Source organism: Eulemur rufifrons, chromosome 6, assembly GCF_041146395.1.
Source record: "Eulemur rufifrons isolate Redbay chromosome 6, OSU_ERuf_1, whole genome shotgun sequence".
In the NCBI taxonomy this organism is placed as follows: domain Eukaryota; kingdom Metazoa; phylum Chordata; class Mammalia; order Primates; family Lemuridae; genus Eulemur; species Eulemur rufifrons.
The window spans coordinates 16,627,725-16,655,524 of NC_090988.1; the positions used below are offsets into that span (position 1 = coordinate 16,627,725).

Below are 27,800 nucleotides of genomic sequence, written 5' to 3' on the forward strand. Positions count from 1 at the left end.
GGAGCCAGTGGCCGGACATGCCCCGGACTCGGGGCCGCTGCACCACCGCCGCCGCCCGGAGCCAGCCAGCTGGACGCCCGCACGCCTGGGTCCCCCGGCGCCGCGCCGCCCGGGGGCTGCGACCCGGACCCTCGGCGTCCGACCAACAATAAGCGCCCAGACAGCCCCCTCCCCGCCCCGCGCCCGCCGTCCCCGCGGGCCTCGGGGAAAGTGAAAGGAGGAGGCGAAGGAAGGAAGGAAGGAAGGAAGGAAGGGAGGAGGAGCAGGAGCCGGAGTCCTGAGGTTCGGGGCCGAGACCCCAGCCCGGAGCCCCGGCCCGGGCGGGTGTGCGCGCTCTCCCGCCGCTGCCCGGCGCCCCAAGACCATGCTCCGCGGTTGGGAGGCAGGAACCCAGGAGCCCAGCGATTCCCGGATACCCTCTCCCGGGCCGGGCTGGTATTGAAATCAAGGCGTCCAGGATCAAAAGATCACCGCCTGCCCGCCCCCTCTGCATCTTCAACTGGCGAGTAGGAGGACCCCCATCCACCCACCGACCCTGACCTGGTCATGGCGTCCAGCTCCGGCCTGGCGTGAGGACCCCCAACCCGCGCGAGGTGAGGGGTGGGCTGGGGGCGAGGGCGAAAGTCATGCCAGGCCAGCAGAGGCGGGAGGAGGGAGAGCCAGTTTGAACTGGGGAGGGGGAACACAGTCTGATTGTCTCTTGCTCTCTGGCACGCACCCCCAGGCTCTTTAGGGGGCGGGGTACGCCCCCAGGGTCAGTGGAGGGTACTCTTAGGCCCCCAATCAGGTTGGCAGCCCCAGAGCACAGTGGGAAGGACTTAGGGGCAGCCAGGGGACCCTGCCACCCTAGCGCAGAGAACAAGGCCGGCCTTGGGCCAGCTGGAGCAGCGAACCCTGCCCTGGGGGCTTCTGGGAGATGTAGTCCCCCTCCCAGGCTCACCAACCCCGTGGGTCTCGGCTCCCCAGTATTCTTCTCCTGGCTGATGGGAGCCTCCAGAAGGAGGTGGGTTGGGATTGAGGAGAGCTGGGGGTCATCCTCTGCCCCCAGGCAGTGCCTATGAGCAGCAGGGGCTGTGAGTGAGGAGTCTCCCCTGCCAAGGATTCTGAGTGGTGTGGGCTTGGCTGGGGGGTGGGGCAGTCACACAGTTCCTTGGAGGTGTCCCTGCACTGCTAAGGGGAGGTGGCCCCTGCCTTGGTCCAGAGGAGCCCTTGGGGGAAGAATGTGGGGAAGAGAAGTGAGGCTTAGGCTTCTTGCTTGGCTGGGGTAGGTCCTACTCCAGGGCTGCTGGAATTTGATTTCAGGAGAGACTGAGGAGGCTGAGAAGGAGCATGTTGCTCAGAGTCCTGGAGTCTGGAGGGTGTCTTTCTGGAGCAGTGAAGGCAGGATCAGCTTCTGTCTGTCTGTCCAGCTTCCTTCCTTCCGGGTTTTTCTGACACCCCCTCCCTCCTCTTTCTGTCTGTCTGCTGCTTGGGGTGTGTGTCTATGTCTGTGTCTGGGGGACTTCTGCTGCAGGGAGGGAAAGTGTGGCACAGAGAGGTGTGCTGAGCATGTGTCTGAGCACTCAGAAAGGGGCTCCAAGGCCCCCTTGATCTTTTGCTCACCCCTCAGCCTTGGTTTACTCTTTTACCTAGGAAAGCTGTCTGCACTGTATCTGTTATAACCCTGCAGATGCCCCTGAGCAGCTCTCCGAGTGAGACCTCCAGGCTGGGTTGGCTTCCACTCCCCTTCTTCTCCCCCTCTCCTCAGCCTCTCCAGGGAACAGCCACTTCTGGGCAGGGGCTGCCTTGCTCCTCTGCTGCTCCTCAGCACAGGAGCTGCGTTCTCTGGGTCAGGACCATGATTTCATGGCCCCAGGGGAAGAGCATGCTCAGGCCCTGTCTTCCTGGTGTCAGCTCTGAGGTCCTGCTGCTAGAGGCCTCAGGACAGGGTGAGAACGGGTGAGGAAGGTGAGGAGTCTGATGCCAGGAAGGAAGGTGCTACCTCTCCCAGGTGGTCTGCCTCCTTGGCCTTGGAGGACCAGGCCTGGAAGTCCAGCCTTCTGGGCCACCTCCCTTTAGGGGTTCTCTGCTTATCCATGTTGGTCCTATTTGGGTTGGTGTGGGGGTTCATGAGGATGGCATGATGGTGAGGGGTAGAATACCTATAATCTTGGATCCTGAGTGGTTCTTGTGCCCCGGGTAGCAGGGGTCCTGTGGCTGGAGATGGATTTTGAAGGCTCCGAATGAGTCCCTGACTACTATGGTGGGGAGTCAAGGGAGAGGGAAGATATCCCAGGGTCCTAGAAAGGGATTGGTGGGCCACAGAAATCTGGGGCTAGCACATCAGTGGCAATTTGGGACCTAGCGATCTTGCTTGTTGAATCTGCATTGGGCACCCATGACTCCACTGAGCAGGTTCCTGTCTCCCAACTCCTGGTACCTGGGTTAAGCAGGAGCCCTAGGCTGGGGGCTCAACTTCCAGGACCAGACAGGGCAGTAGCCTTCTGGGCAGAGTCTTAGGGGGTGGCAATGTCCACTCAGCAAGGGCTGGAATGCCTGGCACCTGCTTTAGGTTAAAGGAGATGCTGTGCAAAGCGGGGCTGCCCACCTGTCGGGGGAGCGGCTGGGATGGAGCTCCGTGCAGCCCAGGAGTGGGGTGGGAGGAAAGGACCAGGGTTGCCGGCAGCAGCAGCTCTGGCAGGAGCGGAGGGAGCCAACTATCACCAGCTCTGCAGCCCCTCCTCCAAGGAGTCTAAGAGGAGGAGCTGGGGGCACCCCACACTGCCTCTGGCACCACACGCTGAAGTTCTGTCCCAGCACCCTGGGGCAGCTCTGGGGAGCCAGGGTGTCTGAGTGTCCAGTCTTCCCAGGATGAGAAGAGGCCGCAAAGAGGTGGGGGCACTCTGGGGTTCTTTCTTTTTGCGCTGATGCCATGTTTACTCTTTCTGGAGCTCCTTGGTTGCTGGTAGTGAGGCACCTCAAGAGCCTCAGCACCCAGGGTGACAGGGAAATGGCATCCTTTCTTTCCTTGTACCAGGGCCCTGTGCACTGCCCGGGTGCTGACCTGGGGGGAGGGGGCAGGGGGGATGGCACCGTGGGAAAGTGGGCAGCCGTGGGAGCCAAGCGGGTACAGGCTGGGTGCCGCGGGCAGAGAGCTTCTGCCAGGCCCGCTCTCCCTGGGGTGGGGCAGCTGTTCCAGGGACTGGCTCAACCTGTTGAGCGCCTGGCTGCTCTAGCTTGGCATCTCTGCCCCTGCCTGCCAGCCCTGACAGCTGCCCGCCCATAGCCACACTGTGGGGGCTGGCCCCAGGGATATGGGCAAAGGAGGCTGACTGGCCAGAAGGGCCCGGATGGGACTGGTGGGGGTTCCTGCCAGGACTGAGGAGGAGGACTAAGTTCCCCCAAGGCCCGCCCTTTAACTCCCAGAGCTGGGGCTGGAACCAGTTGGAGGGCTGGGTGGCCAGGGTCAGGAGTGGAGGGGCCAGGTGAGGAAGGCCACAGCACCAGAGCTCCTGAGCTGGTACATGTCACTTGGATGGGTGGCCCTGGAGGGAGCCTGAAGTTACAGCCTGGAATTTCCTCTGCCTGGTGCCAGGGCCAGGCCTCCAGAGCCCCACCCCCAGCCTGGACTGACCTCCCCTCCGTCCCCTCCTTGGAGATCTCTGCCTACTTTCCCTAGAGGTTGGAGGAGGGGCTGGCGGTAAGGGCATGCTGGTTGCCTTGGAAGGGGTGACTTCCTGGGTGTGAGTGTATGTCACACTGCCTCAGTCCCCCAAGGGTCCCAGGAAGCCCTGGGTTTCCAGGGGGATGCCCCCTATCCTGCCTTGAGTAGGGGGCATCCTGGATCCCATGGAAGACCCCTGACTCCTGCAGGCCCTTGCTGTCCCCTACCCGCTCTGACCCACTAGTTTTGGCCCACCTTGGGGTTCTGCTGGTGGATAGGGAAGGGGAGTCAGAGTGCCACTCTGGAGGGGAGAAGGTGGTCACTGCTGCCTATGAGTAGGGGAAGGGACACAGAGGGGTTCTCCCCTACTGTCAGTCTTGTGGGGAGAGGAGGCCCCCTATCCCCTTCTCACTTTTCCTATCGGTGGCAAAAGCAGAGCCTTCTCCTTTACCTCCTTCCCAGCAGCCCAGGCCCTCCCTGCTTGGCCCTAGGCCAGTGCCCGTCCTAAACTTGGTGTCTCTTTCTAGGCCCCCTTCCGCAGGGGCTGGGACTCGTCTGTCCAGCCGCTCTCCGCCTCCCATGGGCTGGCAGCCCTGGACTGGCTTGTCCTCCCCTCCCCCTCACTATCCACCGCCCCCCCCCCCAACTGGGAATGGCCCTGAATCCAGCATTTCCAGCATTTCGAAACCAGGATTGTTTTGAAATCCCTGAGTACTTCTCCACCCCTCTCAGACTCCCCTCCTCCCCACTAGCGCTTTGGAACATTGTCCTCTAATCTGACTTCACGCTGTGCATTGCAAGGTTGTGTGTTTGAGTTTGTGTGCTAGCACATGGCCGCGTACTACCGTGTGCACGTCCCAATGTGGGTATGTCTTCTGTCAGTGGTGTGTGTGACTGGCTGGTGTGTGTGTGTGTTTCTCGAGCTCTCCTGGGCTGTCTCTATGAATATGGGAGTCTCTGTGGGTCTTAAGGGGCCACTTGTGGAAAGTTTGGAGTTATTTTTAAATGTCTTTGCATATACGTCTTTGGAAGTTGTGTCTGTCTCTCAGCTACACGTGTCTGGGGTATCTCTGAAAAGAGTGTGTGCTGGGGGCGTGTCTCTTTGATGTGTGTATGTGCATTTGTGCACACACATGTCCGATTTGCTCCTCTTTCCTCCTTTCTCTTCCCTGGGAACGTGTCTGGGGTGTGTAGTCACAGGTCTCCCTGCAGCTCCCAGGGACATGGAGTCCTCTGCCCTTTGATAGGGAGGTTTCCTAGAGTGAGGCCAAGGCTCTGGCAGTTCTGTGATCCTTGGAGAGAGAGTGGTGAAGTGGGGGAGATTGGGATAAACTGTCCCTGAAGGCTGGGTTCTCTCCCTCTGGCCCTCACAGATACCCGCCACCTCTAGGGGTCCCCACACCAGCAGTCCACCCTCTTCTTTTGTGTGTGTGTGTGTGTGTGTGTGAATGGTAACTCTAGTAAGTCCACCCTCTTCTTGTGCTGATACAGTGGTGGTTGTTAGTCTGGGTGGAGACCCAGTGCTCTAAAGGAAAAGAGTTGAGGAAAGGGAGCTAACCTCCCTCCATGGGGTCACTCGCGTCACTGGGAGAACAGCCAATTCTATCAGACCTGGGAGCTTGGTGGCAAATTTAAGGTTTAGAAAAGTTGACTTCTCCAAATAGCTAAGCAAGATAAGATACTCATATTTCTAGCCTGAGCAGAAGACAGAAGGGCCTGGAATCTAGGCATTTGGGGTGGAGCCAGCTGCCATTATAGCCTTGATCCTGGGAAGTCCTTCTTGATGTTTAATCTCATTCCCTCCCGCTGCAGCTAGACAGTGTTCTACAGAAGGGGAGATTCCTGGGCTTTTTTATTTTTTGTTTTTTGTTTTGGCTAAAGCAAGGGTGGTCTTAGTGGAGCTATGTCGGCATGGGATGCAGGCGCTGGAACCCCTGATACCTCCCTATGAGCCATTCTGGGATCCCAGGCTGTAATTGCATATGTTCCTCTAGAAGCTCTTGTGGCAGTGAGGAGGGCAAGGGCTGGGGCAGGGGTGTTTGTAGGAGTCAAGGGCCAGTGGAGACAGCAGCAGGAGGCGGACATAGGGAAACCTGTGCCTTTTGCACCCCCACCCCGGTCACCTCTGGTCCCACAGTGCAGTGGGAGGAAGGGAGGGGTAGAGGCACAGGTTGGTACAGTGCTCTGTGACCCAGCAGGAGGAGGGCCTTGGCAAGGAATTTTTAGTTTATTTCTCAATCTCTGTCTCTGAGACACGCACACACACGTCATTGTAGACACCTTCAGGAGATGGGCCCAGAAAAGTCACCCAGGTGGCGGTAGGGCAGGGCAGTGCCAGACGGGGCCATGTGGAACCAGGCTCCTTGTGCTGGCAGACACCCTGCTCTTCATGAGTCTTGGAAATGAAAGTTGAGCCCAGCCAGAGGTCCCCTCCCCAACAACCCCCCAGTCTGGGCCCGGGAGCAGCACAGGCTGGAGTGGGTTAAGTCTGGTTGGCAGGGACACCCCCCCACCCCAGTGCAGTGAGAGAGAGGGAGGGGTGGTTAGCAGCTTGCTCTAGTTGGCGTCTCTCCCAGAATTCTTCGGAAAAGAACTCCCCTTTGACCCCCCAGTACAAACTGAGCCCAGCCACCAGCCTCCCTCCCGCCTGCTGTGGGAGCTTCACCCAGCCCCCTCCTACTGAACTGCTAAACCAGAGTCCCTCACCCCAGGCCCTCCCAACCAGACCAGGTCCCCAGGACTTTGTGTTTTCAGGGGGCCAGGGCTGTAGCCAAGGAGACCACACAGGGAGGTAGAACCCACAGCCGTCCTTTTCCCTGACACAGGCTAACCCCGGGATGGCTGGTGCTGGAAGCTGGGGTCCTCAGGCCTTCCTATCCTTCTTCTCCCCGCAGGATCCTCAGGCCAGGTCCTGGGAGTCGTCCCCCCCTCCTCTCTCCCTGTGGGCCAAGCTTTAAGGGAGCTCTAAGGTCTTCCAGTGCCTTCTCCTTCCCTGCTTCCAGGGTAGGGAGGGGGAGCAGCGTGGTGGGGCAGCTGGGTCAGGCCTGGCTCCCAGCCAATCCACAGAAGTCCTGGGGGGGTGGTGTCTGAGTAGCTCAGAGACTTCCTGGAGCTGCAGGCTGTGTGTCCGTGTGTGTACGTGTTTACATGCTGTGTGTGTTGGGGTTGGGGCTGGGGTGATGGGAGGAGCAGGGGCACAGATTGCTGGGGCGGCGGCGGGGGCGGAAGGGGGCTTCTAGCTGTGACCCTTTCTTCACAGGGAGCCCCCATCCCAGACCACACCCTTGAGCCTGAGCCTGACACACATTATTCCTGAGGTGAGAGGTCCGTGTGCTTATGTGTGTCCTTTTCAGCCTCCCCGATCTGTCCGCAGCCGCCGCATCATCCTGGCTTAGCCTCCCGCTTGGCTTTTTGTCTCCTGAGCTGCCTCCTCCTGGCTTCCTGCCCCCACTTCTCCTTTCATTCCCCTCTGGCCAGAGGAGGGAGGTCTCCTCTGGCTCCTGGTGGGCAAAAAGGCTTCGGACCTAGGACCCGGTAGGGGAGTGGGGTTGGGGCTGGACCAGAGGGGTTAAAGCTGGACTCCAGCGAGAGTTCCAGCCCTTTCCTAAGCGGGGTCTTTCCCCGGTGCTGTGCGACTGGGGCTAGGTGGGGAGATTCAGTGCAGTCTCTCTGGAGGGCAAGGTACGATTCCCGGTTATCCCAAGTACTGGCTCCTCCTCCCTGGCTTTGGCCTCTACAGCTCCGGTGGCCCAGGGTGGTTACCAGCCCCCATAGTGTGGTTTCTGCCCTGGTCCCCTAGGCGCAGCGCGTGTACACACACACACACACACACACACACACACAGACAGACACAGCCTCTCTCCCTCCCGCCAGCCCCCTCCTTCCTTACTTAGCAACAACTCCCTGAATTCACAACAAACACTCCTGTGGGCTCCTGGTCTGACTACGGAAAGCTGGAGAAAGCTGGGGACAGGGAGGAGGCGCTTAGTTTCTCCTAGACTGTTCTCAGGAGGGAGGAGCAAGCAGGCTTCTAATCTACTCAAGGAATGCCCCCACCCTCCCCACTGGAAGCCACTGCCTCTGGGGATAGGGAGGAAGTGGTCCTGCTTTCAGTTCAGGCCTTGAAAAAAGTGGTGGGTAGTGGCCAGGTGTGGCTGAGCAGGTGGGTAGGAGCAGGGCTTGGACTCCACCCTTCACTGTGAGTCCCACTTGACCTTTGACCCCCGTCTGGGGCCTGGGAGGGGCAGCAGACCTCTCCCTAGCCTGGGACTACTCAGCCTGGCCCTGTGCCATCCTCCTGGTAACTTGCCTTGCACCCTCCCCTGACCGTTAGGGACCTGGGTAGCTGAGGATGTAACGGATTGGGGTGGGCGGGGCTGGGGGAGGCCCAGGAACTTTGCCCTGTCTGGGAGCACAGGCACAGGCCAGGCGGGGCACCTGTGTTGAGGGGGTAGGGAGCGGTACGCTGTCTTTGATCTCTTCCCTGGGCAGCAGCTGGCCCCAGTGCAGGACCTGGTACACATCAAGCACGGAGGGAGGGGTGTGGAATGAGTGGGTGAGGCCTGTGCACCCATTCTTTCACCATAGCTCAGAGGACTGATACCACAGTGAATCTGTAGTATTGTGAAATGGTTTAGAACCCAAATGCTAGAGTGTCTGGGTTCAGATCCCGGTTCTTCTAATTATGGGCTGTGTGCCTTAGGCAAATTACTTAACTTTCCTGTGCCTCCCTTTTCCTATTGGTAAAGTGGGGAATATATAAATACTTTCTTGTAGAGTTGTTCTGAGGATTAGGTAACGCATGTGAAGCATCTAGGACTGTTGCAGTTACAGAGTAAATGCTCAATAAATGTTGGACATCTTCCTCCTCGTTATTAGTCAGAGCGCTTCACAGGAACTTTTGGCTCTCCCAGGGGCTTTAGCAGGGGAAGAAGAATTGATAGAGAGGGAGGGAGTGTGGGGGTGGGGAAGAGACAGCCTTTCCAGCACTTCAAATTGCTGGATTCCCTTCCAGATCCGCCTTCTTGCTGCCTCAGTTTCCCCACTGGAGGTGCTGGCTGACGTCTTGATTGCAAGTTTGCCAAATAGCCATGCGCCTGCAGGAGGCCTGGGGAGCTTAGGACACGTCTCCCTCTCCCTGGCTGTCTCCAGGGCCAGCCCTCCCTCCCTGAGGCTGTTTGCTCAGTTCAGCTCCAGCACTCCTCCCACCGCCCCAGCCCCTGCTGCTCTCTGCTCTTTCACCAGCCGAACAAGACATTCCGTCCTTAAATGGCTTAAATGGCCGCCTCCTCTCCTTCCTGACCTAGAGGACAGGGACCTTGCTTGGGGAGAAAAGTGGCCCTGTGGAGCTGTGACCTGGATGGCAGCTGTTAGGTCTGCCTCAGGGCCTGGGGTTGCTGGATTCCCTGTACCTGCCTGGGCATTTTCCCTGAGTGTGGAAGGGCAGTGCCCAGGCCTGTGATGTGTAGAGGGACCCCGATGGGCATGCCTGGTGCCTGCTGGACACCGATGGGCAAGGAGGGGGCATCCTCAAGCCCATAAATGGAGAGGGGTCATATTAGCATCCCCGGGGGCCAAAGGACCCCCTGAATCCTTCCCTGGGCTGCATGGGCAGTGCTACAAAAAGTTCTGCCTTTGCCCTGTGTGCCCTGGGACAGGGGAGAATGCTGAGTGATGCTAGGCGGCCAGGGCTCCTAAAGGCCCTGGGATGGGAGCGGATGTTGGAGGGGCTGAGGCTTGAGAACTTCTAGGTGAAGAGCCCAGGCGTGGGTGGCAGGGATCGGGTGTCCACCGTGAGAGGGGAGCTATGCAGACAGGTGGTTAAAATCTTCTGGGGATCAAGATGTGGCAGAAGTGCCTAGGATGCCAGGGCTCCTGGCTCTGAGGCCTGGGCTTGGCTCGCAGGTGCCCTCTCTGGCCTGGTACCAAGATGGGTGGGCCTTTCGCTCCAGCCCACCGCCTCTCTCTGGGTCCAAAAAGAACACCTCCCTTCCATGGGCCTGGGGCCTGAGAGTTCACAGTCTGCTGAGGCCATGCCTCACTGCTGGGTTGGCCATGCTCCTGTGCCCAGCCCCTGGGGCCTGTTCCTTGGGCAGGCTGGGGCTATTTTTGGGATCGGGCTGGGGCTCTGGGGCTGGTTTCAGATGTTCCAATGTGAACGGGAGAAAATGGGAACAGATGGCTGGAGGGTTCCGATCAGCAGGTCCTGCTGGGAGCAAGTTATTTTTAGGGACTTGTTAACCCTTTGGGGGCTTGTGGAGCCACCCTGAGAGGTACAGCCCTCTCTAGTTGAGAAGAGAACAAGTCTTCTCCCTGGACCCCCTGCTTTCCAGTACTGCTTGTAGTTCTTTCTCTCCTAGACTCTCCACTCTTCAAAGAGGTCCATGGCAAGAGAGTTAAGTTCCAATAGGTCCCAGCCCAAACACCGCAGATGACTGCCACGGGGTCAGGCAAGGAGAGGGGCGCCTGGAGAAGGGAGGCTGGCCATTGTTGAAGGGATGTCCCCCTTTACTCACCTCCTGGGGTTTTGAGACCTGGACTGAGAGGGTGGACAGCTGCTCTCTGGGTTCATGCTCCAGGTTTGAGTGTGGCGGTGAGCCCAGGGATGCCCAGGGTAGTGCTCGAAGAAGGAGCTTGTACTTGGTACCACTAATGTGATGCCCATGGGCCCTGCTCACCTGGACACTCAAAGGGCAAATATCTGGACAACACCCACTTTTACCAAATGCTCATGTATTTGGGTGCCATGGCAGTCCGTAAAGATGGGGACCAGTGCAGAGGTGGTTTGACGAGGGCTGGTATGTCTTAGGCATTCTGTTAGTTTCACCACTATTATCTCACTCTATAAAATTATCCTCATTTTGCAGATGAGGAAACTGAGGTTCAGAGGAATGAAGGGATGGACAAGGCCACATAGCTCAGAAGGGGCAAGGTGTGATTGGCACTCTGTCTGCCTGACTGCAAATTCAGTTCCCATTCCGCTGTGCCACACTGCTGCCTTCCCAACCCTAGGGTGAGGCTGCCATGTAGGGGACCTCCTCAGAGAGCAGGTTTATGGAATGGGCTTGGGAAAGGAGGCCTCGCGGCAGGGGACCCTGCCTGTCCCTGCTCTCACAATCCCCTAAGCCCTTGTTGCCTGAGGGTGCCAGGACTGACACCAGAAACCCCATTTGGCCTTCCTGTCTCCCCTGCAGGAGGATCACAGGCACACATCCTGTCTCATCACCCCCCACCCCCTCCCAGTCCTGGCCCACATGCCCCTACTTCCTGGAGGGTCATGGCAGCCTGGATGTCAACGTGGGCTGAGCTAGAGGGCCCTCCAGGTGCTGCTAGTGCCAAGAGTTTGGGCCAGCAGGCGAGGTTAGGGGGCTGGGAGGATGTCTGTGCCTCTGGCAGTACCTGGGGGAGAGAGCAGGCGTTGGGTGAGGTCCCGCCCCGTGGTGCACTGGCTGTGCCAGCAGTCTGCGGCACTCCACTCCTCCCACAATGGCCCCATTGTTCCCAGCAGCCAGGCAGTTTGGAGGAGGTTCCTCGGCCACCCCTACCCCCCTAAATAGGGGCCACATTAACCCCTTGGAGGACTGAGGCCAGGTGAGGGCCCACAGGGATCTGCCCTGCCCATCTCTTCCTATTCTGGGAGCCCAGGCTTGGGAAGTCACCTTCTACCTACATGTACACAGCAATAGGCCACCTCCTGAGATCAGGGTCTCCCACAGGGTAAGGAGGAGCACCTAGACCCTCTCCCACCCCCATCGTGGTACAGGTGCCAGGGGGCAGGAAGTGCCAGTGGGGTGGCAGGCGGGGGACCAGATATATTTGGGCCGGTGGGGCTAATTCCAGCCACCACCGCCTGCCCTATTGGCTCCTGAGCTCCTTTCCTTCCTGTGAAACCAGAGCTGGGTTGGGCCTAGGTCAGGATTTCGGTGGATTTAAAGAGGCAGCACCATCCCTGCCAGCCTGGCTTCCTCTCCCCTCCCCAGGTAGGGTCTGGGGCAGAGAGAGGACTGGAGAGCTTCTTGCTCCTCCCTTGTCCTGGGCCAACCCCTGGCCCTTGCCTCTGTTGGGGTACAAGGCTTTTGGCACTCCTCTCTCCCAGAGCCCTGGGCGGGTGGGGTGGGCGGGGGTGGGCTGTGGTTTCCTGTGTTGGCTGTTTGTGCCTGGCCCAGAGTGCCCGCCGCCTGCCTGGGCTTCCTGCCCTGTCTTGTTTCCTTGTGCCCCCCACCCCCTCTCCACCCCTCCCCAATGTGGGAGGGAGCAGCCAGGGATTGGGCAGCAGTCTTGGGGGGACCCCATTGCCAGGGCATGATTGCTTCCCAAGGCCTGGCTACATTGGCAATGGAGTAGGAGCCAAGAGAAGTGAGGTGACCTCAGGCCTGTCTAGGCAATGCCACTTGTACCTGCAGGCTCCAGAAGGGACAGTGGGCAGAATCCCCCTCCCCCAAGCACACTGTTCAAAGATCCCAGACTAGAAAGGGCTGGGAGTAGGAGTTTCCATGGCCTTGCAGAGTTGGGGTTGTCTGACATTACCCTGGGGCTGCAGGTGGGGTGGGGTTGGAAACTCCCAGGCAAAACCTCCCAAGCAAAAATGGTTGATTTGCATGGCCTCCTTTGGCACTGGGTGGGGGGAAGTGGAGAGACCTGCTAGGAACCAGGGCCAGGGGAAGGCCCCCCAAGCCTGGAAGTCCCCACATAGAGGGTCCCCCAGCAACACCTTGGTCCTTGAGCAGATTTCCTGCTGGGCTATGAATCCTTGACCTCCCCACCCGGCTGAGTCACCACCTCAGGAAGAGGAAGTGACCTGAGTGGTAGAGGAGAGCTTCTAAGGACCAATGAGTCCCGACACCCAGGAGAAAGGGGACTTGGGACCTTGTTGTTCCTCAGGACTGTATCTCCCTGAACCAGAGGCCAAGGATCTCACCCCACCCCTTGCTCCCAGCAGGGGGTCCTGGCAGCACATTTTCCTCTCTGGAGGTGTCTGCCCCCTGCATGGGGCAGCATGGACTCTCCAAAGCCCTTTCTCACTGCCTCTTTGGGGAGGTTCTGAGCTAGGCAGTGAGACTGGTGGGCTAGCCGGTGAACCAAGCAGAGGCTCTCAGCCCAGGGGGCAGCTGGAAATAGGCAGGTTGCCACTGGATGTGGGAGTGCCTGCCCTACCTGTAGCAGTTCTGTGTTGAGCAGAGCTGGGATGTCACACCTGGAGGCTCTGGGCTGGGATGTCACACCTGGAGGCTCTGGGCATGGGAGCCTTCCTTGTCTCCCTCCCCCAGCCGGGGCCAGGGCCACTATAACACTTAGGTTGTCAGCTCCCCACCCTTGTGTCACACAGAGGGGGCAAATGATCTCAGGCTCTTTGTCTCAGCCACCTCCTCCGGGCACATTCTCCTGGGTATGCTCCTGGCCTTTCACTCAGGTGACTCGCACCTGCTCCCTGTTTGTGAGCACGTTACCCCTCCTCAACCTACGCCTAAGAGGGAGCCACAGCCATGTGTTCCCAGAGCCCCATCGCTCTGCTTTCTTCATCTCAGGGGCTCCTGGCCTGAAACAAGGAAGCTCCCTTCATTCATTTAAAAACTGCAAGGGCCAGGAATCAGCCCTCCTGGCTCCCTTGGCCAGGCCTTCCAGGTGTCTTCTGGGACTGAGCGTGGTGGAGGAGGAGGGGTCTTTGGGAGCTGAGGCAGACTCCTGAGGGGTAAAGGGGGGAGGTGTGAGATGGGAAAGTCCTGACTCATGCATGCTTGACTCAGCTCGCCCTGCAGCTGGGTGGGAGAGGGGGTGGAGTCCTAGAGGGGAAGGTGACTGACTCTAAGATGCTTCTGGGGAGGAGCCTAGGCCTGACTGGCCACCAGAGAGGGCCCTCCCCAAATTATGACAGGTCCCCAATTTTTGAGGCTGTAAACATAGGAGGTAATGAATGACCCTTGCTCTTCCCTTCTCCCTCCCCCTTACATGGGCCCAGGCACTGTGGCTGGAATGTGGGAAGCCCACCCATCTAGTGTAGGCTCAGAGGAGTAGTCATGGGGTGGGGAGGTGTCACTGCAGTGTCTGGAATGAGGGTCCTGGCACTGCTACGTACTGGTTACGTGACCCAAGAGCACATCTCTTCCTTTCCCCAGACCTCAGTTTCCTCATTGTGAGATGGGGTAGGTAGTTTGGGGAATCAGCCAGGTGGTGAAGGTGAGAGCCTGAGATGCATGTCAGCCATAGATCTGCCCGTAAGCCCAGGTGTCTTCAGTGACTCCTGCCTCGCTCTTTCCCTGGTTGCGATGCAGGAGATGGGGGTGGCAGGCTGCTTCCCAGCTAGGCCCTGGACTTTGGAACGTTTCCCTGAGAAGCCTGCCTCCCCAGAGACAGAGCTGGAGTGGGGACGCCAATGCGCCCTAGGGTTAAACTGAGGTTAGACTCCCACAGGGTGACAGGTGGGGCCCCCTCACCCTGAGGTCCCAGCCCAGCCCGGCGGGGAGCAGCGGAGTGTGAACCGGTGTCTGGCTGGGCCGGTCATCGGGACAAAGCTCCTGGGCCCAAGACTCCTCCCCCTCCCTCCCCACCTTTTACCGGGATGGGCTGCTGGGGGGTGGAGGGGTGGGGACGAGGGCTGAGCCGGGGCAGGGGGTGGTTGGGTGAGGTTTGTGTGTATGTGTAAGTCTGTCGACGTATCTTCCGTGGCCGTGTGTGTTTCTTTGTGACTACCAGGCTCAACTTTCTATGGCTCCCTGGTGGCCGGCCTCAGTCTTTGCATCTGTTCAATGAGTCGGGGAGCTCCCACTCAGCCCTGGGGCAGCCTCGGCGTCTGCGCGCGCCCCAGGCCGTCTCAGCGGTTCGCGCTCGGGCCAGTGCTTCCCTCGCCCTCGGGCACACCTCCGCGGGTTGGGCGTGAGCGCGCCTCTAGTTTCCTGGGCTCCGTGCGTGTCTTTGTCTCCCTGTCCACGTGTGAGCTGTGAGTGTGTGAGAGTCAGACTTCGGCTGCTTGTGGGTCTCTGCGCCCCTGCCCGGCGGCGCCCAGGGCTCGCCGAGCGTCTGCCCGGCCGGCGCGCGCCTAGCCCCTCGCGGGACTTGTCCGTGTGTCTGTCCGCGCGCGCGCAGGGCCTGGAGAACCACGCTGCAGCCCTGTCCGCCTCCCGCTTGCTCGCTCGCTGCCTCGCTGGCTGTCGCTCGCTCGCTCTGCCTCTCCGCCCGGGCTCTGCCGAAGGGGGCGGGGTGGGGGTGCAGGCGGGGGGAGGGGAGGCTCCTGCATTCTTGCGGTCGGGGAGGAATCTGAGCCAGCGTTACTGGTCTCCAGAAGAGCCCAGCTGCAGCCCCGGGGCCCCGCCAGGCCTCTCGCTGCCCGCCCGGGCCTGCTGGGATGGGCACGGGCTAGGCCTCGAGCTGGGGGCGGGGTGGGACATTGCCCCCCCCACCCCCCGGGCCCCCTCCGCGGCTGGAGAGCCCCGGGGCAGGGCGCAGCGCTGGAGGCGGGGCGCCAGGGGTTCCCCACCCTGGGTGAGGGGCGCGTCTGGGAGCGGGAGTCCCTCCCAGGGGCCAGAGCAGACCTCACGGCCGCCCCACGCGGCACCTTTGCAACCCAGCCTTTAGTGAATTCTGCCTCTGCAGCCCTTGGCGGGGGAGAAGCTTGGTGGAGACTGCAAGCTCCCTGAGGGCAAGGTGCGGGAGGGATGGGGACAGGACTGGCCTCTAGGATCAAGACCCCATCTCGTAGTCCTCCCTTTCCAGTCCCACCCTACCCTATCCAGTTCCCTAGTCCCAGGGCTGTTGGGTCCTCCCTTCTCCCCTCCCCCTCTCACACCCCCTCCCCAAGTCACGAGTTTTCTCTTTGGGGCTTGTTGCTGCAGTCCGTGCTCCAGTACCGAGTACCTGGCTGGGCCCTGGGCACGCACAGGGGCCGTAGCCCCACTGTGTGTGGGAGCCATGAGGATCCTGGCTAACAAGACAAGGTGTGTGGGTGTCGTGGAGGGCGGGATGTGTGTGTGTGTGGAGTGTGGGGAAGGGACGGGCCCAGTGGTGATGAGGTCCAGGCTGTGCGGGCCTGGAGAGCTAGCCCCCCTGGGCACCTGGCTCCCAGGCCACCAGTGGGCTAAAGGGGTTAGCATGGGAAGGCCTGGACCAGGCAGGAGCCGCAGCCAGCCTTGGTGCCTGAGCCCAGGGGGCAGAGGGCACTGGCAGCCAGCTATGCCTGCTGCTTCTGGTCCCTTCTCGGTCTTCCCTCCTTAAAATTGCTTGAGCAGACTCCTGCCCGCCCTACTGTGGGGTCCGATGGCAGCCTCTGGCCTCAGTCTAGCTGGGGGTGGGAACTCGAGTTGGGGGGCGGTGCCTGCCTCCCTCCCCCTCCCCAGGAGAAGCCGGCAGACAGGGCCAGGCGGCAGCAGCAGGACAGCAGAACTGAAATAAATCTGAGCTGGTGTGGAATGAGGGGGGATAAATATCCTCTCCCGTGATGTGATCTTTCCAGCGGCTATTAATAGGTCTCCGGGGAGGGGGAGGCGGCGGGGGGAGCGGGCTGGAGCTTAAAGGGCCCGCAGCCTAGGCTGCAGGAATCCTTGGCTTCAAGCTGCACTCCCTTCTGCTTGACACACCGCTCCCCTCCCCCTCTCCTCCTGCTCCTGCCTGCCGGCCCACCCTCTTCAGGCCTTCCCCTCCAGCTCTAGGGAGCTTTCTGGACCAGTGGGTACCACTCTTGGGTGTGCTTTTCCCCACCTCCCCAGGGGAATGGGACTGGGGCATGAGCAGTGACCCCCAGGTCCTGTGGCCCATTTCTGCTGATGTTGGGACACCTGAGAGTTGAGGTTTGAGACCTTGGAAGGAGTCTGAAGACAGCAAACCCTAGAAGAGAGGATGCTTAAGTTCTGTTCGGGTGCCAGAGGAGAGGGGTGACCTCAGAAGCTTATAAGTCTGATGGATGTTGGGGCTGCGGGTGGGTAGATTCTGCCAACTCAAAGCCCTGGTTTTCATTGTAATTGGAGGTGGAGGGGGCATCAGTCCTTGTCTGAGGGGCCATAGAAGGAGAGAGTGAATAGCTGGCGGTCTTGAGATGGCACTCAGCTCCCCCCCTTTAGGTGAGGCAGGATGGGGCAATTAAAGTCCAGGCAGGCATAGCCTCTAGCAAGATTAACTTTTCACATCTCTCCTACCTTCTCCCAGGTTACCCCATCCCAGGAGGAGAGAAGCTCCAGGGAGCCCGCCGCTGTCCCCCCGCGGCCACTGCCCCCCTGCCCCAGCCAAGCCAATGCACCCAGAAAATAAATTGACCAATCATGGGAAGACAGGGAATGGCGGGGCCCAATCCCAGCACCAGAATGTGAACCAAGGACCCACCTGCAACCTGGGCTCAAAGGGCGTGGGGGCGGGGAACCATGGGGCCAAGGCCAACCAGATCTCACCTAGCAACTCAAGTCTGAAGAACCCCCAGGCAGGGGTGCCCCCTTTCAGCTCACTCAAGGGCAAGGTGAAGAGGGAACGGAGCGTGTCTGTGGACTCTGGAGAGCAGCGAGAGGCTGGAACCCCGTCCCTGGATTCAGAGGCCAAAGGTACCCCATTTCCCCATCCCCAAGACCCTAGCATCTTCCACAGTCCAAGGCCCAGACGTGCTGTGCTGGGAGACCATCTCTCTGCCCTCCTCTGCCAGTCCTCATCCCCTGCCTCCTCTCCAGCATTTATGCATGGGCATCTTTCTCTTACCCCATCATGTCCGACAACCAGGTCATTCAGGATTGAGGTTGGCCAGGGTGCCACCCATGGAGGGGTCACATGGAGTGATGGGGCTTCTGGTCTCATTCCCCTCTGCTTTCCCTCCAGTACCCTACAGGGGGAGAGGGAGGTGCTCTGGGGTGAGGAGCAGACCCTCACACCTCCCAGGAGCCTCTTGGTATCCTGCCTGGTGGGATCGTATGGGAGCAGGCACTGATGCCTGGAAGAGTAGCAGCGGCTTCCCCCTCCCCCCCCAGCCCTAATTAGAACCAGTTGTGGTTGGGGATTATGCTGTGCTTGGTGTTGGGGGGGAGGGGAGTCAGGCAGCCAGGGCTATAGAGAGAAATCAGAAACAAATGGTGGTGTGGTGGGGGCCAAGGGCTGGCAAAGTGCCCACCATGGCCTGGGCAGTGCCCTTGGGTGGGGCATCTCAGAGAATGGGTCTGGGAGGGACCCTGGGTGTGGGAGGACAGGGCCTCTGGGCACTCACTCAGACCCCTGCTTGCCTTCATCTTGCTTGGGCAGAGGTGGCACCCCGGAGTAAGCGGCGCTGTGTGCTGGAGCGGAAGCAGCCATACAGTGGGGACGAATGGTGCTCCGGACCCGACAGTGAGGAGGACGACAAGCCCATTGGGGCCACCCACAGTGAGTGCCCATTGATGCCAACCTGCTGTGGCCCATGGTGCCCCTGGGGGATGGTGCCCAGAGGGAGCCTCCCTCTCCTTACCTGGGACTTCAGAGGACTGAGGCTGGGCAGGAAGTATTAATGCTATGGACCAGGAGCCCAGGCTCCTTCTCTCCCATCCCACCTCTCAGACTCTATCCGTCTCTGCACTGTGACAGCCCAGCCCCTGCCTTCTGGGTGGTCAGTGGCCCCCTCTCCCTAGGGACTTGAGGCGGGGTGGGTTTCCCTCAGGTGGCCACATCACCTGTGCCTCTGCCCACTAATTCCTAGCCTATGCTGCCACCTACTGGCCAGCAGAGGGAGGGCGGTGAAGGTCCAGCCTCCCTGGGAGCCGGACAGTTGGCTCCGCTGTGCAAAGCCCTGCTAAGCCTGGGTGTGAGCTGACACTTGGCTGTGTCTCTGATGCCCTTCCCTAACCTCTGATTGACTCCTGGCAAGTACCCGGGCTGCGTCACCAGGACAAGGAGTGGGCGCAGATGGTGCCCACCCCTCTTGGTCTTTTATTGATCCGTGTATGTTTGGGCCTTCTGTGAGTGATGGGGAGGGCCACACACAACCCCTGCCCCTGGGAAGCTCATACCCATTTATGTGGTATGTTCCCTCAGAGCTTACATCTGTTTGGGGGGACAGATAATGTATAAGAAACTAGCCAGAGAATGTTCACTTGAACTTCTCGAAGGCAGGGACCGTAGAAAGAAGAAAGTACGCTGGACGTTTCGTTTTATTTAATTCTTACAACAGCGCTGTGAGGCAGGCGTTGTTACGACGCCTGCTGCAGAGGACACAGTTAGCAAATGTTGAGGAATGAGCGGACCATGTCTGTGGAGGTGGTGCTGGCTGGGAATTCAAAGACCATCCAGTCCCAGGACTTCCCCTTACCCATGGGCCTAATTAGTGGACTCTGAGCCTCTGGCTGCCCCCAGGACAGACACCCTGCACCCCCCACCCCTGCAACCACTGGTTCACTTTTATAACACAAGACTGCGCTGTTGTAGAAACTTAGGAAGACACAGGAAAATAACAAAGAAGAAATTGCTGACATCCCACACCTGGGCAACCGTTGTGACAATTTTAATTGTACTGCCGTTAGAGTATTGAAGAGTCCTTAACGGAGGGACAGTCTAATGCAGACGTCAATAGCATGGGCTCTGTGATCAGGCTGCCTTGGTTTGCATCCTAGGTTATTTGTGTAAATTTGGGAAAGGGCCTCGGTTTTCTCATCTATAAAAATGTTATTTATCTTATAGGGTTGGTATGAGGAGTAAATGAGTTCATACATGTAACATACTTAGAACAGTGTTAGCTTTTTTGTTGTTATCATTGTACTAGAAAGTTCCTTATTGAACTAAACCCTGCCTCCTTCCCCATAGCTCGTATCCAGGAGCCTTGTTGTGGGTACTGAGTATACACCTTCTCTGTCTCCAGGCAGCCTTCACACATTGAGGTCGGCTCTGAAGCCCCCCCAGACTTCTGCCTGTGTACTTCTATGCAAAATTGGAGTAGCAGGGTCCCTTCCATTATGGGGCAGATCTGTCAGGGAAGGTTTATCCAAGGAGGGGAACTTGACACTGGGCCCATGGGACGGTGGCTGCTGTCCTGGCTCAAGTTTAGAGATGGAGTCTTACTTTGCCACCCACACTGGAGCACCATGGCCTGACTGTAGCTCACAGCAATCTCAAACTCCTGGGCTCAAGTGATCTTCCTGCCTCAGCCTCCCCAGTAGCTGGGACTACAGGTGCGGGCCACCACACCTGGCTAATTTTAAAAATTTTTGGTAGAGATGGGGTCTCACTATTACCCAGCTTGGTCTCAAACTCCTGGCCTCAAGCAATTCCTCCCACCTCAGCCTTCCAAAGTGCTCCATAGGCACGAGCCACTGTGCCTGGCCAGGCAGTTTGTCTTATTTTAATTGAGAATGCTGTCATTTACTGTCTGCAGGCCAGGCGCTTTGACTTGTTTTTCTTGGCATGGGAATGGGCCTGCCACTCACCTAGACCCATTGATGACCAATTGTAGATTTTTTTTTGGTATAAATTTTTGGGGTACAAGTGCAATTTTGTTACATGGTGTGGTGGTGAAGTCAGGGCTTTTGGGGTGTCCGTCAACCCAAATAAGACACATGGTACCCATTAAGTCATGTCTCATCACGTATCCTCCTCCCTCCCCTGTGGATCTTTTCTAGGCTAGGACTTAGAGTGACGTTTGTCACCACAGAACAAAACTTCTCTTGATGCTGAGGGTGGCTGGTCTGGCCTGAGAGTGTTCCCAGTATGTCCGCCTTTTCTAACTCTCTGTTTTTCAAGTTGATCTTTTACTTTGACATAGTTCTGAACTTGCTGATAAAAAAAAAAATTTCTCTGGCCTGCCCCCTGTGCAAGGTGGGGGTTGGTATTTCCATTTTACAGATGAAGCAGCTTAGGGGGAAGGATGTGCCTTATTCGTAAAATCACAAAGTCAAGTCAGTTTGCATCATCAGTTTGTGAAGCTTCTGCCTTCTGCCTGCTGCCCCCACCGGGTCACTAGACGGGGTGTGTGCACATGCGGTGACAGGATCCTGAGGCTGAGAGTAGAGCTCAGGGCAGGATTTGGAGTCCTGCCCTGGGTTCAGATCCTGGCTGTGCACTAGCTGGCTGTGTAACCACAGGCGAGTTACTTATTTCCTCCTTTGTAAAGTGGAGTGTGGCACATTCCTCCCAGGGGTGTGTTGATTAGATAAAATCACACCTGTTAAGTACCCAGTGGAATGCTGGGCACATGGAGGCCTGTTGGAAAGGGCTGCGTGCTCCCCTCCTCTCTGCATGGTCACCAGCCTTGCCATCCTGGTCAAAGACTGATCTCGGGCGAGTAAGTGTGGAAACCAGACTGGGGAGAGCACCGGATTGCAGCAGCAAGTGACCCTGGCACACGAGCTGTAAGGCAGTGAGCTTCCCTGGGAAGGGGGTGCCAGGTAGATCTGCTCCCTGCATCTGGGCCACTCACCTCCTTTCCCTCTTCTCTGTCCTCATGCAGATTGTAATGTAGCAGACCCAGCCATGGCGGCCCCTCCGCTGGGTCCCGGCCAAACTGCCCAACTGCCCCTCAGCGAGAGCAGCGCACCGGGCCCCCCGCATGGGCCCCCGCCAGGCCTCAGGCCTGATGCCCCTGGGGCTGGGGGCGGGGGTGTCCCCGGAAAGCCTCCCTCACAGTTTGTGTATGTCTTCACCACCCACCTGGCCAACACGTAAGTGCCTCGGGGAAGCCAAGTTCACTCTGGTGGGGCAGCACCCCTCAGCCTGGGGTCTGAGGGAGCTTGTGGCAGGGGGTGGGGGTGAGCCGTGTGAGGGTGTGGGCTCCCTCCTGCCCCCCTCTCTGAGTCCTGCGCCTGCCCGTCTGGTGCAGGGCTGCGGAGGCAGTGCTGCAGGGCCGGGCGGACTCCATCCTCGCCTACCACCAGCAGAACGTGCCTCGGGCCAAGCTTGACCAGGTGAGCGTGGTGCCTGGTGGGGCACCCAGGCATGGCGCCTCCGTGAACAGCGGGTGGGTGGGACATCCCCTAACCTGTCTCACGCTCTGCCTTTGTCCTCCTGCAGGCCCCTAAAGTACCCCCCACCCCAGAACCGCTGCCCCTGAGCACACCATCAGCGGGCACCCCGCAGTCCCAGCCACCTCCACTGCCGCCACCACCACCCCAGGCCCCTGGCAGTGCCCCGCCTGCTCTGCCCCCAGAGGGGCCTCCTGAGGACACCAGTCAGGACCTGGCCCCCAACTCGGTGGGAGCTGCCAGCACCGGTGGTGGGGCTGGGGGCACCCACCCTAACACCCCAACGGCTACCACCACCAACAACCCTCTGCCTCCAGGAGGAGACCCCGGTGGTGCCACCGGCCCTGCCCTGCTGGGGGAGGCCACCCCCACCGGAAATGGGCAGCGCAGCCTGGTGGGCTCTGAGGGTCTGTCCAAAGAGCAGCTGGAGCATCGGGAACGGTCCCTCCAGACGCTTCGAGACATTGAGCGGCTGCTCCTGCGCAGCGGGGAGACCGAGCCCTTCCTCAAGGGGCCCCCAGGAGGAGCGGGCGAGGGGGGCCCGCCAGCACAAGCCCCTCCTGCCCCCCAGCAGCCGCCCACCGCCCCTCCCAGCGGGCTGAAGAAGTATGAAGAACCCTTGCAGTCCATGATTTCACAGACGCAGAGCCTGGGGGGGCCCCCGCTGGAGCATGAAGTGCCTGGGCACCCCCCAGGCGGGGACATGGGGCAGCAGATGAACATGATGATGCAGAGGCTGGGCCAGGACAGCCTCACACCTGAGCAGGTGGCCTGGCGCAAGCTGCAGGAGGAGTACTATGAGGAGAAACGGCGGAAGGAGGAGCAGATCGGTCTGCATGGCGGGCGCCCCCTGCAGGACATGATGGGCCTGGGGGGCATGATGGTGAGGGGGCCCCCGCCGCCTTACCACAGCAAACCTGCGGATCAGTGGCCGCCAGGGGTGGGCGCACAGCTGCGTGCGCCCATGGATGTCCAGGATCCCATGCAGCTCCGGGGCGGACCTCCCTTCCCCGGCCCCCGTTTCCCAGGCAACCAGATACAACGTGTACCTGGGTTTGGGGGCATGCAGGGTATGCCCATGGAGGTACCCATGAATGCCATACAGAGGCCTGTGAGGCCTGGCATGGGCTGGACCGAAGACTTGCCCCCTATGGGGGGACCGAGCAATTTTGCCCAGAACACCGTGCCCTACCCGGGTGGGCAAGGAGAAGTGGAGCGATTCATGACCCCTCGGGTCCGGGAGGAGCTGCTGCGGCACCAGTTGCTGGAGAAGCGGTCGATGGGCATGCAGCGTCCCCTGGGCATGGCAGGCAGTGGCATGGGGCAGAGCATGGAGATGGAGCGGATGATGCAAGCACACCGGCAAATTGATCCCGCCATGTTCCCCGGGCAGATGGCTGGTGGCGAGGGCCTGGCGGGCGCTCCCATGGGCATGGAGTTTGCTGGAGGCCGGGGCCTCCTCAGCCCTCCCATGGGGCAGTCTGGGCTGAGGGAGGTGGACCCACCCATGGGGCCAGGCAACCTCAACATGAACATGAATGTGAACATGAACATGAACATGAACCTGAATGTGCAGATGACCCCGCAGCAGCAGATGCTGATGTCGCAGAAGATGCGGGGCCCCGGGGACATGATGGGGCCCCAGGGCCTCAGTCCTGAGGAGATGGCCCGGGTTCGGGCCCAGAACAGCAGTGGCATGATGGGTGGCCCGCAGAAGATGCTTATGTCTTCACAGTTTCCCAATCAAGGCCAGCAGGGATTCTCTGGGGGCCAGGGATCCTACCAAGCCATGTCCCAGGACATGGGTAATACCCAAGATATGTTCAGCCCTGAGCAGAGCTCAATGCCCATGGGCAACGTGGGTACCACTCGGCTCAGCCACATGCCTCTGCCCCCTGCGTCCAATCCTCCTGGGTCCGTGCATTCAGCCCCAAACCGGGGACTGGGCAGGCGGCCTTCAGACCTCACCATCAGTATTAATCAGATGGGCTCACCGGGCATGGGGCACCTGAAGTCGCCCACTCTTAGCCAGGTGCACTCACCCCTAGTCACCTCGCCCTCCGCCAACCTCAAGTCTCCCCAGACTCCCTCACAGATGGTGCCCTTGCCTTCTGCCAACCCACCAGGACCTCTCAAGTCGCCCCAGGTCCTCAGCTCCTCCCTCAGTGTCCGGTCACCCACAGGCTCGCCCAGCAGGCTCAAGTCTCCCTCCATGGCGGTGCCTTCTCCGGGCTGGGTTGCCTCACCCAAGACGGCCATGCCCAGCCCTGGGGTCTCCCAGAACAAGCAGCCGCCTATCAACATGAACTCTTCCACCACCCTGGGCAACATGGAACAGGGTGAGTGAACTGGGCAGGCAAGTGGGCACTGGGCTCTGGCATGGGAAGCCCCCGAGGTGGGTTTCCTTGCACGGGGGCTGGGCAGGGAGTTAAGGTGTCTGTACCAGGGGTGCAGAAGTGGGTGGCTCTGCCTGCAGGGCAGATGGTGGGAGCTGTGTTGCCCTTTCTCAGGGGGTACTGTGCTCATCTCCCGGGCATTTTGAGGGGATGTACTTGGGACTTGGGGTCTTCCCGCTGCCCAAGGCCCTGAGGCTGCAGGGATTGCTTAATGACTGGTGGACTGTGGTGATTAGGGAGCCTGTGTTCAGTGGGACATAGGTGTGCCCGGAGCATCAGATGGACATCTGGGAAGCTGACTCTTCTTGAACCTCCCAGTGTGAGCACCCGGATCCATCTTCCTCTCCCAGTCACGCCCTGCTCTCTGTCTCTCTGCTTCTGTAGGTGCCCTCCCGCCTAGCGGCCCCCGGAGCAGCTCCTCGGCGCCTCCCGCCAACCCTCCCAGCAGCCTCATGAACCCCAGCCTACCGTTCACTTCCTCCCCAGACCCCACGCCTTCCCAGAACCCCCTGTCACTGATGATGTCCCAGATGTCCAAGTACGCCATGCCCAGCTCCACCCCGCTCTACCACAATGCCATCAAGACCATCGCCACCTCAGACGATGAGTTGCTGCCTGACCGGCCCCTGCTACCGCCCCCACAGCCGCAGCAGGGCTCCGGGCCAGGTGTGAGGACAGGCAGGGGCCCGGGGAGAAGTGCTGATGTGGGCACTGGGAACGGGGAGAGTGGGCACAGCCAGGAGTCGCCCTGTGGACATATTGGCTTTTCTGTGCTTTTGAAGAGCCCCAGGGGTTGGGGTGTGAGGTCCCAGGATGCTCTTCCACCCGCTGGAGTCACTCAGTGCCACCCATCCCAGAGCACTTGAGTGGTCTTTCCAACACCCAGCCATATGTCCATGGAGAACTGGGCCCAAACTTGGTCTCTTGGCTTCTAGTTTAAACACCTCCAGTCCCTTCCCTCCTGGCCAGGGGAAGCCACTGGTGACCACTCTCACCCCTGGCACCACCTGGCCGGGTGTGGGAAGGACTGCGTTGTGCATTCTGCCCCTTCTGGGTGCACACAGTGTCTGACCTCCTCATCCTCTTCCCCCACAGGGATCAGCAACAACCAGCCCAGCCAGATGCACCTGAACTCAGCTGCTGCCCAGAGCCCCATGGGCGTGAACCTGCCAGGCCAGCAGCCCCTGTCCCATGAGCCCCCGCCTACCATGCTGCCCTCCCCCACCCCTTTGGGCTCCAACATTCCACTGCACCCCAATGCACAGGGGACAGGAGGACCCCCTCAAAACTCAATAATGATGGCTCCGGGGGGCCCAGACTCCCTGAATGCTCCCTGTGGGCCTGTGCCCAGCTCCTCCCAGATGGTGCCCTTCCCCCCTCGGCTGCAGCAGCCCCATGGTGCCATGGCCCCCGCTGGGGGCGGGGGCGGGGGGCCTGGCCTGCAGCAGCACTACCCTTCAGGCATGCCCCTGCCCCCAGAGGACCTGCCCAGCCAGCCACCTGGCCCCATGCCCCCCCAGCAGCACCTGATGGCCAAAGGCATGGCTGGGCGCATGGGTGACGCATACCCACCAGGCGTGCTCCCTGGGGTGGCATCAGTGCTGAACGACCCCGAGCTGAGCGAGGTGATCCGGCCCACCCCAACGGGGATCCCTGAATTCGACTTATCAAGGATCATCCCCTCTGAGAAGCCAAGCAGCACCCTCCAGTACTTCCCTAAGAGCGAGAACCAGCCCCCCAAGACCCAGCCCCCCAATCTGCATCTCATGAACCTGCAGAACATGATGGCGGAGCAGACCCCCTCTCGGCCCCCCAATCTCCCGGGCCAGCAGGGCGTTCAGCGGGGGCTCAACATGTCCATGTGCCACCCCGGACAGATGTCCTTGCTGGGCAGGACAGGTGTGCCCCCACAGCAAGGCATGGTGCCCCACGGCCTGCACCAGGGCGTCATGTCCCCTCCACAAGGCCTCATGACCCAGCAGAATTTCATGCTGATGAAGCAACGGGGCGTGGGGGGAGAGGTCTACAGCCAGCCCCCCCACATGCTCTCCCCACAGGGCTCCCTCATGGGCCCCCCGCCCCAGCAGAACCTCATGGTGTCCCACCCCCTGCGGCAGCGCAGTGTGTCTCTGGACAGCCAGATGGGCTACCTCCCGGCGCCGGGCAGCATGGCCAACCTGCCCTTCTAGAAGTCCCTGCTGGGGGCTGAAGCCGGGGCAATGTTGCAAATATGATAACCTTAAAAAGTTCTTCCCCTCCAGTGTTGGGATGGCCTGGGTCAAGGGGTGGGGTGGAGAGGGTGGGAGGGGGCTTGTGTGGGGAGTGGCATTTGTGGAAACCAGATGTGCTGGCAGCTTAGGGGAGGTGGCAGAGTGGGGTGGGGGATTTTGGTGTGGGGTTTGTTCCATTTCGGCCACCAGGACTGCCCCTTCCCACTGCCCCCAAATCCTATGGAGCCTCAATTTTCCCTCTTCCCCTGAACCCTGTCCCCATTCAGCTATGCTTTTGGAGTCCGTCTGGGGGCCTTGGGGGAGAGAGGAGGGAGAGGTCTCCCCATCCCTTTCTGCCACTGTCTCGTCTCTTCATTGCTCAAGCCCCACCTTCCTCCTTTTGGTTCCTCTGCACCCCCCCGTTTTTCCTTCTGTCTTTTCCTGCCTCATTTCCTCTTTCTGCTGACGTGGCTGACCCCCTCTCCCACCCCTTCCTACAGGCGGCTGGCCAGGTGGGCAGGTGCCAGCCATAGCTGTAAATAGAGCGCTGCGCTTTTGTGCCGGTTTGTGTGTGTGCTGTATTTCTGTGTTTTGATAGACGTCACACAAAAAAAAAGGATAAAAGAAACCCTTACCCCTTCTTCAAATTATTGCCCCCTCCATTCCCCTGGACCCAGGGACATGCAGCCCTATGCCCCCACCCACTGTTTGCAGTGTCTCTGGGTCCAGAAGGGATACCATTCCTGTCTCCTCCCCAAGTGGTAAAATGACCTAGATCCCCCACACCGAAACCGAGATCAGACCACCTTGGCTTCCACCTGGTGAGCCCCAGCAGGGCTGAGACCCCCAGGGCGGCAGCCTGTCTGCTGCTGAGTGATTCAGGGAGAACATGCATGTACGTGCATGCGTGTTTGCCCACACCGGTGACATGGGGCCCTGACATCCCGCTGTGGATGTCTGGGTGTCCCCTGCTGCTACATCTTAGCCAGAACTTGAAGTCCTTTGTTCCCCAGTCTGGGATGAAGGAAAGGAGGAAGAGGCGGTGGCTGTGTGCCCCCTTGAGTGGAGCCATGGAGGGGTGGCATGGTGCCTCTGGGCCTGTGGCCACAGTAGCCCTGGGCCAGGTAACCTCCAGGGCCCTGACTCTTCCAGAGGCTGCCACCTACTTCTTACCAAAGAAGAAAGGAACAGGGTTCGTCTGAGTCAGTCTGCCTCCCCTCCAGCCTCCACCCCTGAGGATGGAGTAGGGAAAACAGCATCCTGCTGCCTCCTCTCTGCCTGCCCACTCACCGGCAAGGCCCCTCTGCCCAGGGCTCAGGACCATGTACCAGATCTGTCTGTGCCCACCCAGGCACAGCCACTGCCTCCCCCTCAGCTCCCTGCTTTTCCCCAGAAGAGCTCCCCATCCGCCTCTGGTCAGAGATGAAGCCATATACGACTGGGTGTTTTGCTCCCCTTGGCCCCAGGAGTAAAAAACTTCTCTTTTTCTCACTTCCTTTCCTGCCTTGTGAGGTGGCGGGGCAGTTCCCTGGCAGGGCCAAGGGCCATTCTAGACAGGGTGTCTTCTACCAGGACCCCGTCCCCAGCCTCCCTGACCTGCAGGGCCTGGTCTCACATTGGCAGCTGTAACGCAAAGGGAACTCACCCCGCTCCTCCCAGTCTGGTGCTG

The 27,800-nt window shown here is 59.9% G+C and overlaps 1 protein-coding gene across 2 annotated transcripts; it reads left to right on the forward strand.

Annotated features, from left to right (window-relative positions):
• On the forward strand, positions 1-26,677 carry BCL9L (BCL9 like). 2 transcript variants are annotated; one of them, XM_069470810.1, is made up of 10 exons: positions 1-593; positions 6,903-6,960; positions 15,469-15,570; positions 16,775-17,160; positions 17,846-17,965; positions 21,015-21,225; positions 21,384-21,468; positions 21,575-23,864; positions 24,306-24,587; positions 25,017-26,677. In XM_069470810.1, the coding sequence occupies exons 3-10, from the start codon at positions 15,545-15,547 to the stop codon at positions 26,108-26,110; spliced, it is 4,494 nt and encodes a 1,497-aa protein (XP_069326911.1). In that variant the 5' UTR covers positions 1-593; positions 6,903-6,960; positions 15,469-15,544; the 3' UTR covers positions 26,111-26,677. The 2 variants fall into 2 exon arrangements, with proteins under 2 accessions (XP_069326911.1, XP_069326912.1); XM_069470811.1 differs by lacking the exons at positions 1-593; positions 6,903-6,960; positions 15,469-15,570; positions 16,775-17,160; positions 17,846-17,965 and adding an exon at positions 20,889-20,916.
• The last annotated feature ends 1,123 nt before the right edge of the window (positions 26,678-27,800 follow it).

Bases quoted from the DNA above. Each gene is read 5' to 3' on its own strand.
- BCL9L (XM_069470810.1), top strand. From the start codon at position 15,545: ATGAGGATCCTGGCTAACAAGACAAG. The intron at 17,966-21,014 runs GTGAGTGCCCAT...GTCCTCATGCAG, and splicing joins GCCCATTGGGGCCACCCACA to ATTGTAATGTAGCAGACCCA. The intron at 21,226-21,383 runs GTAAGTGCCTCG...CGTCTGGTGCAG, and splicing joins ACCACCCACCTGGCCAACAC to GGCTGCGGAGGCAGTGCTGC.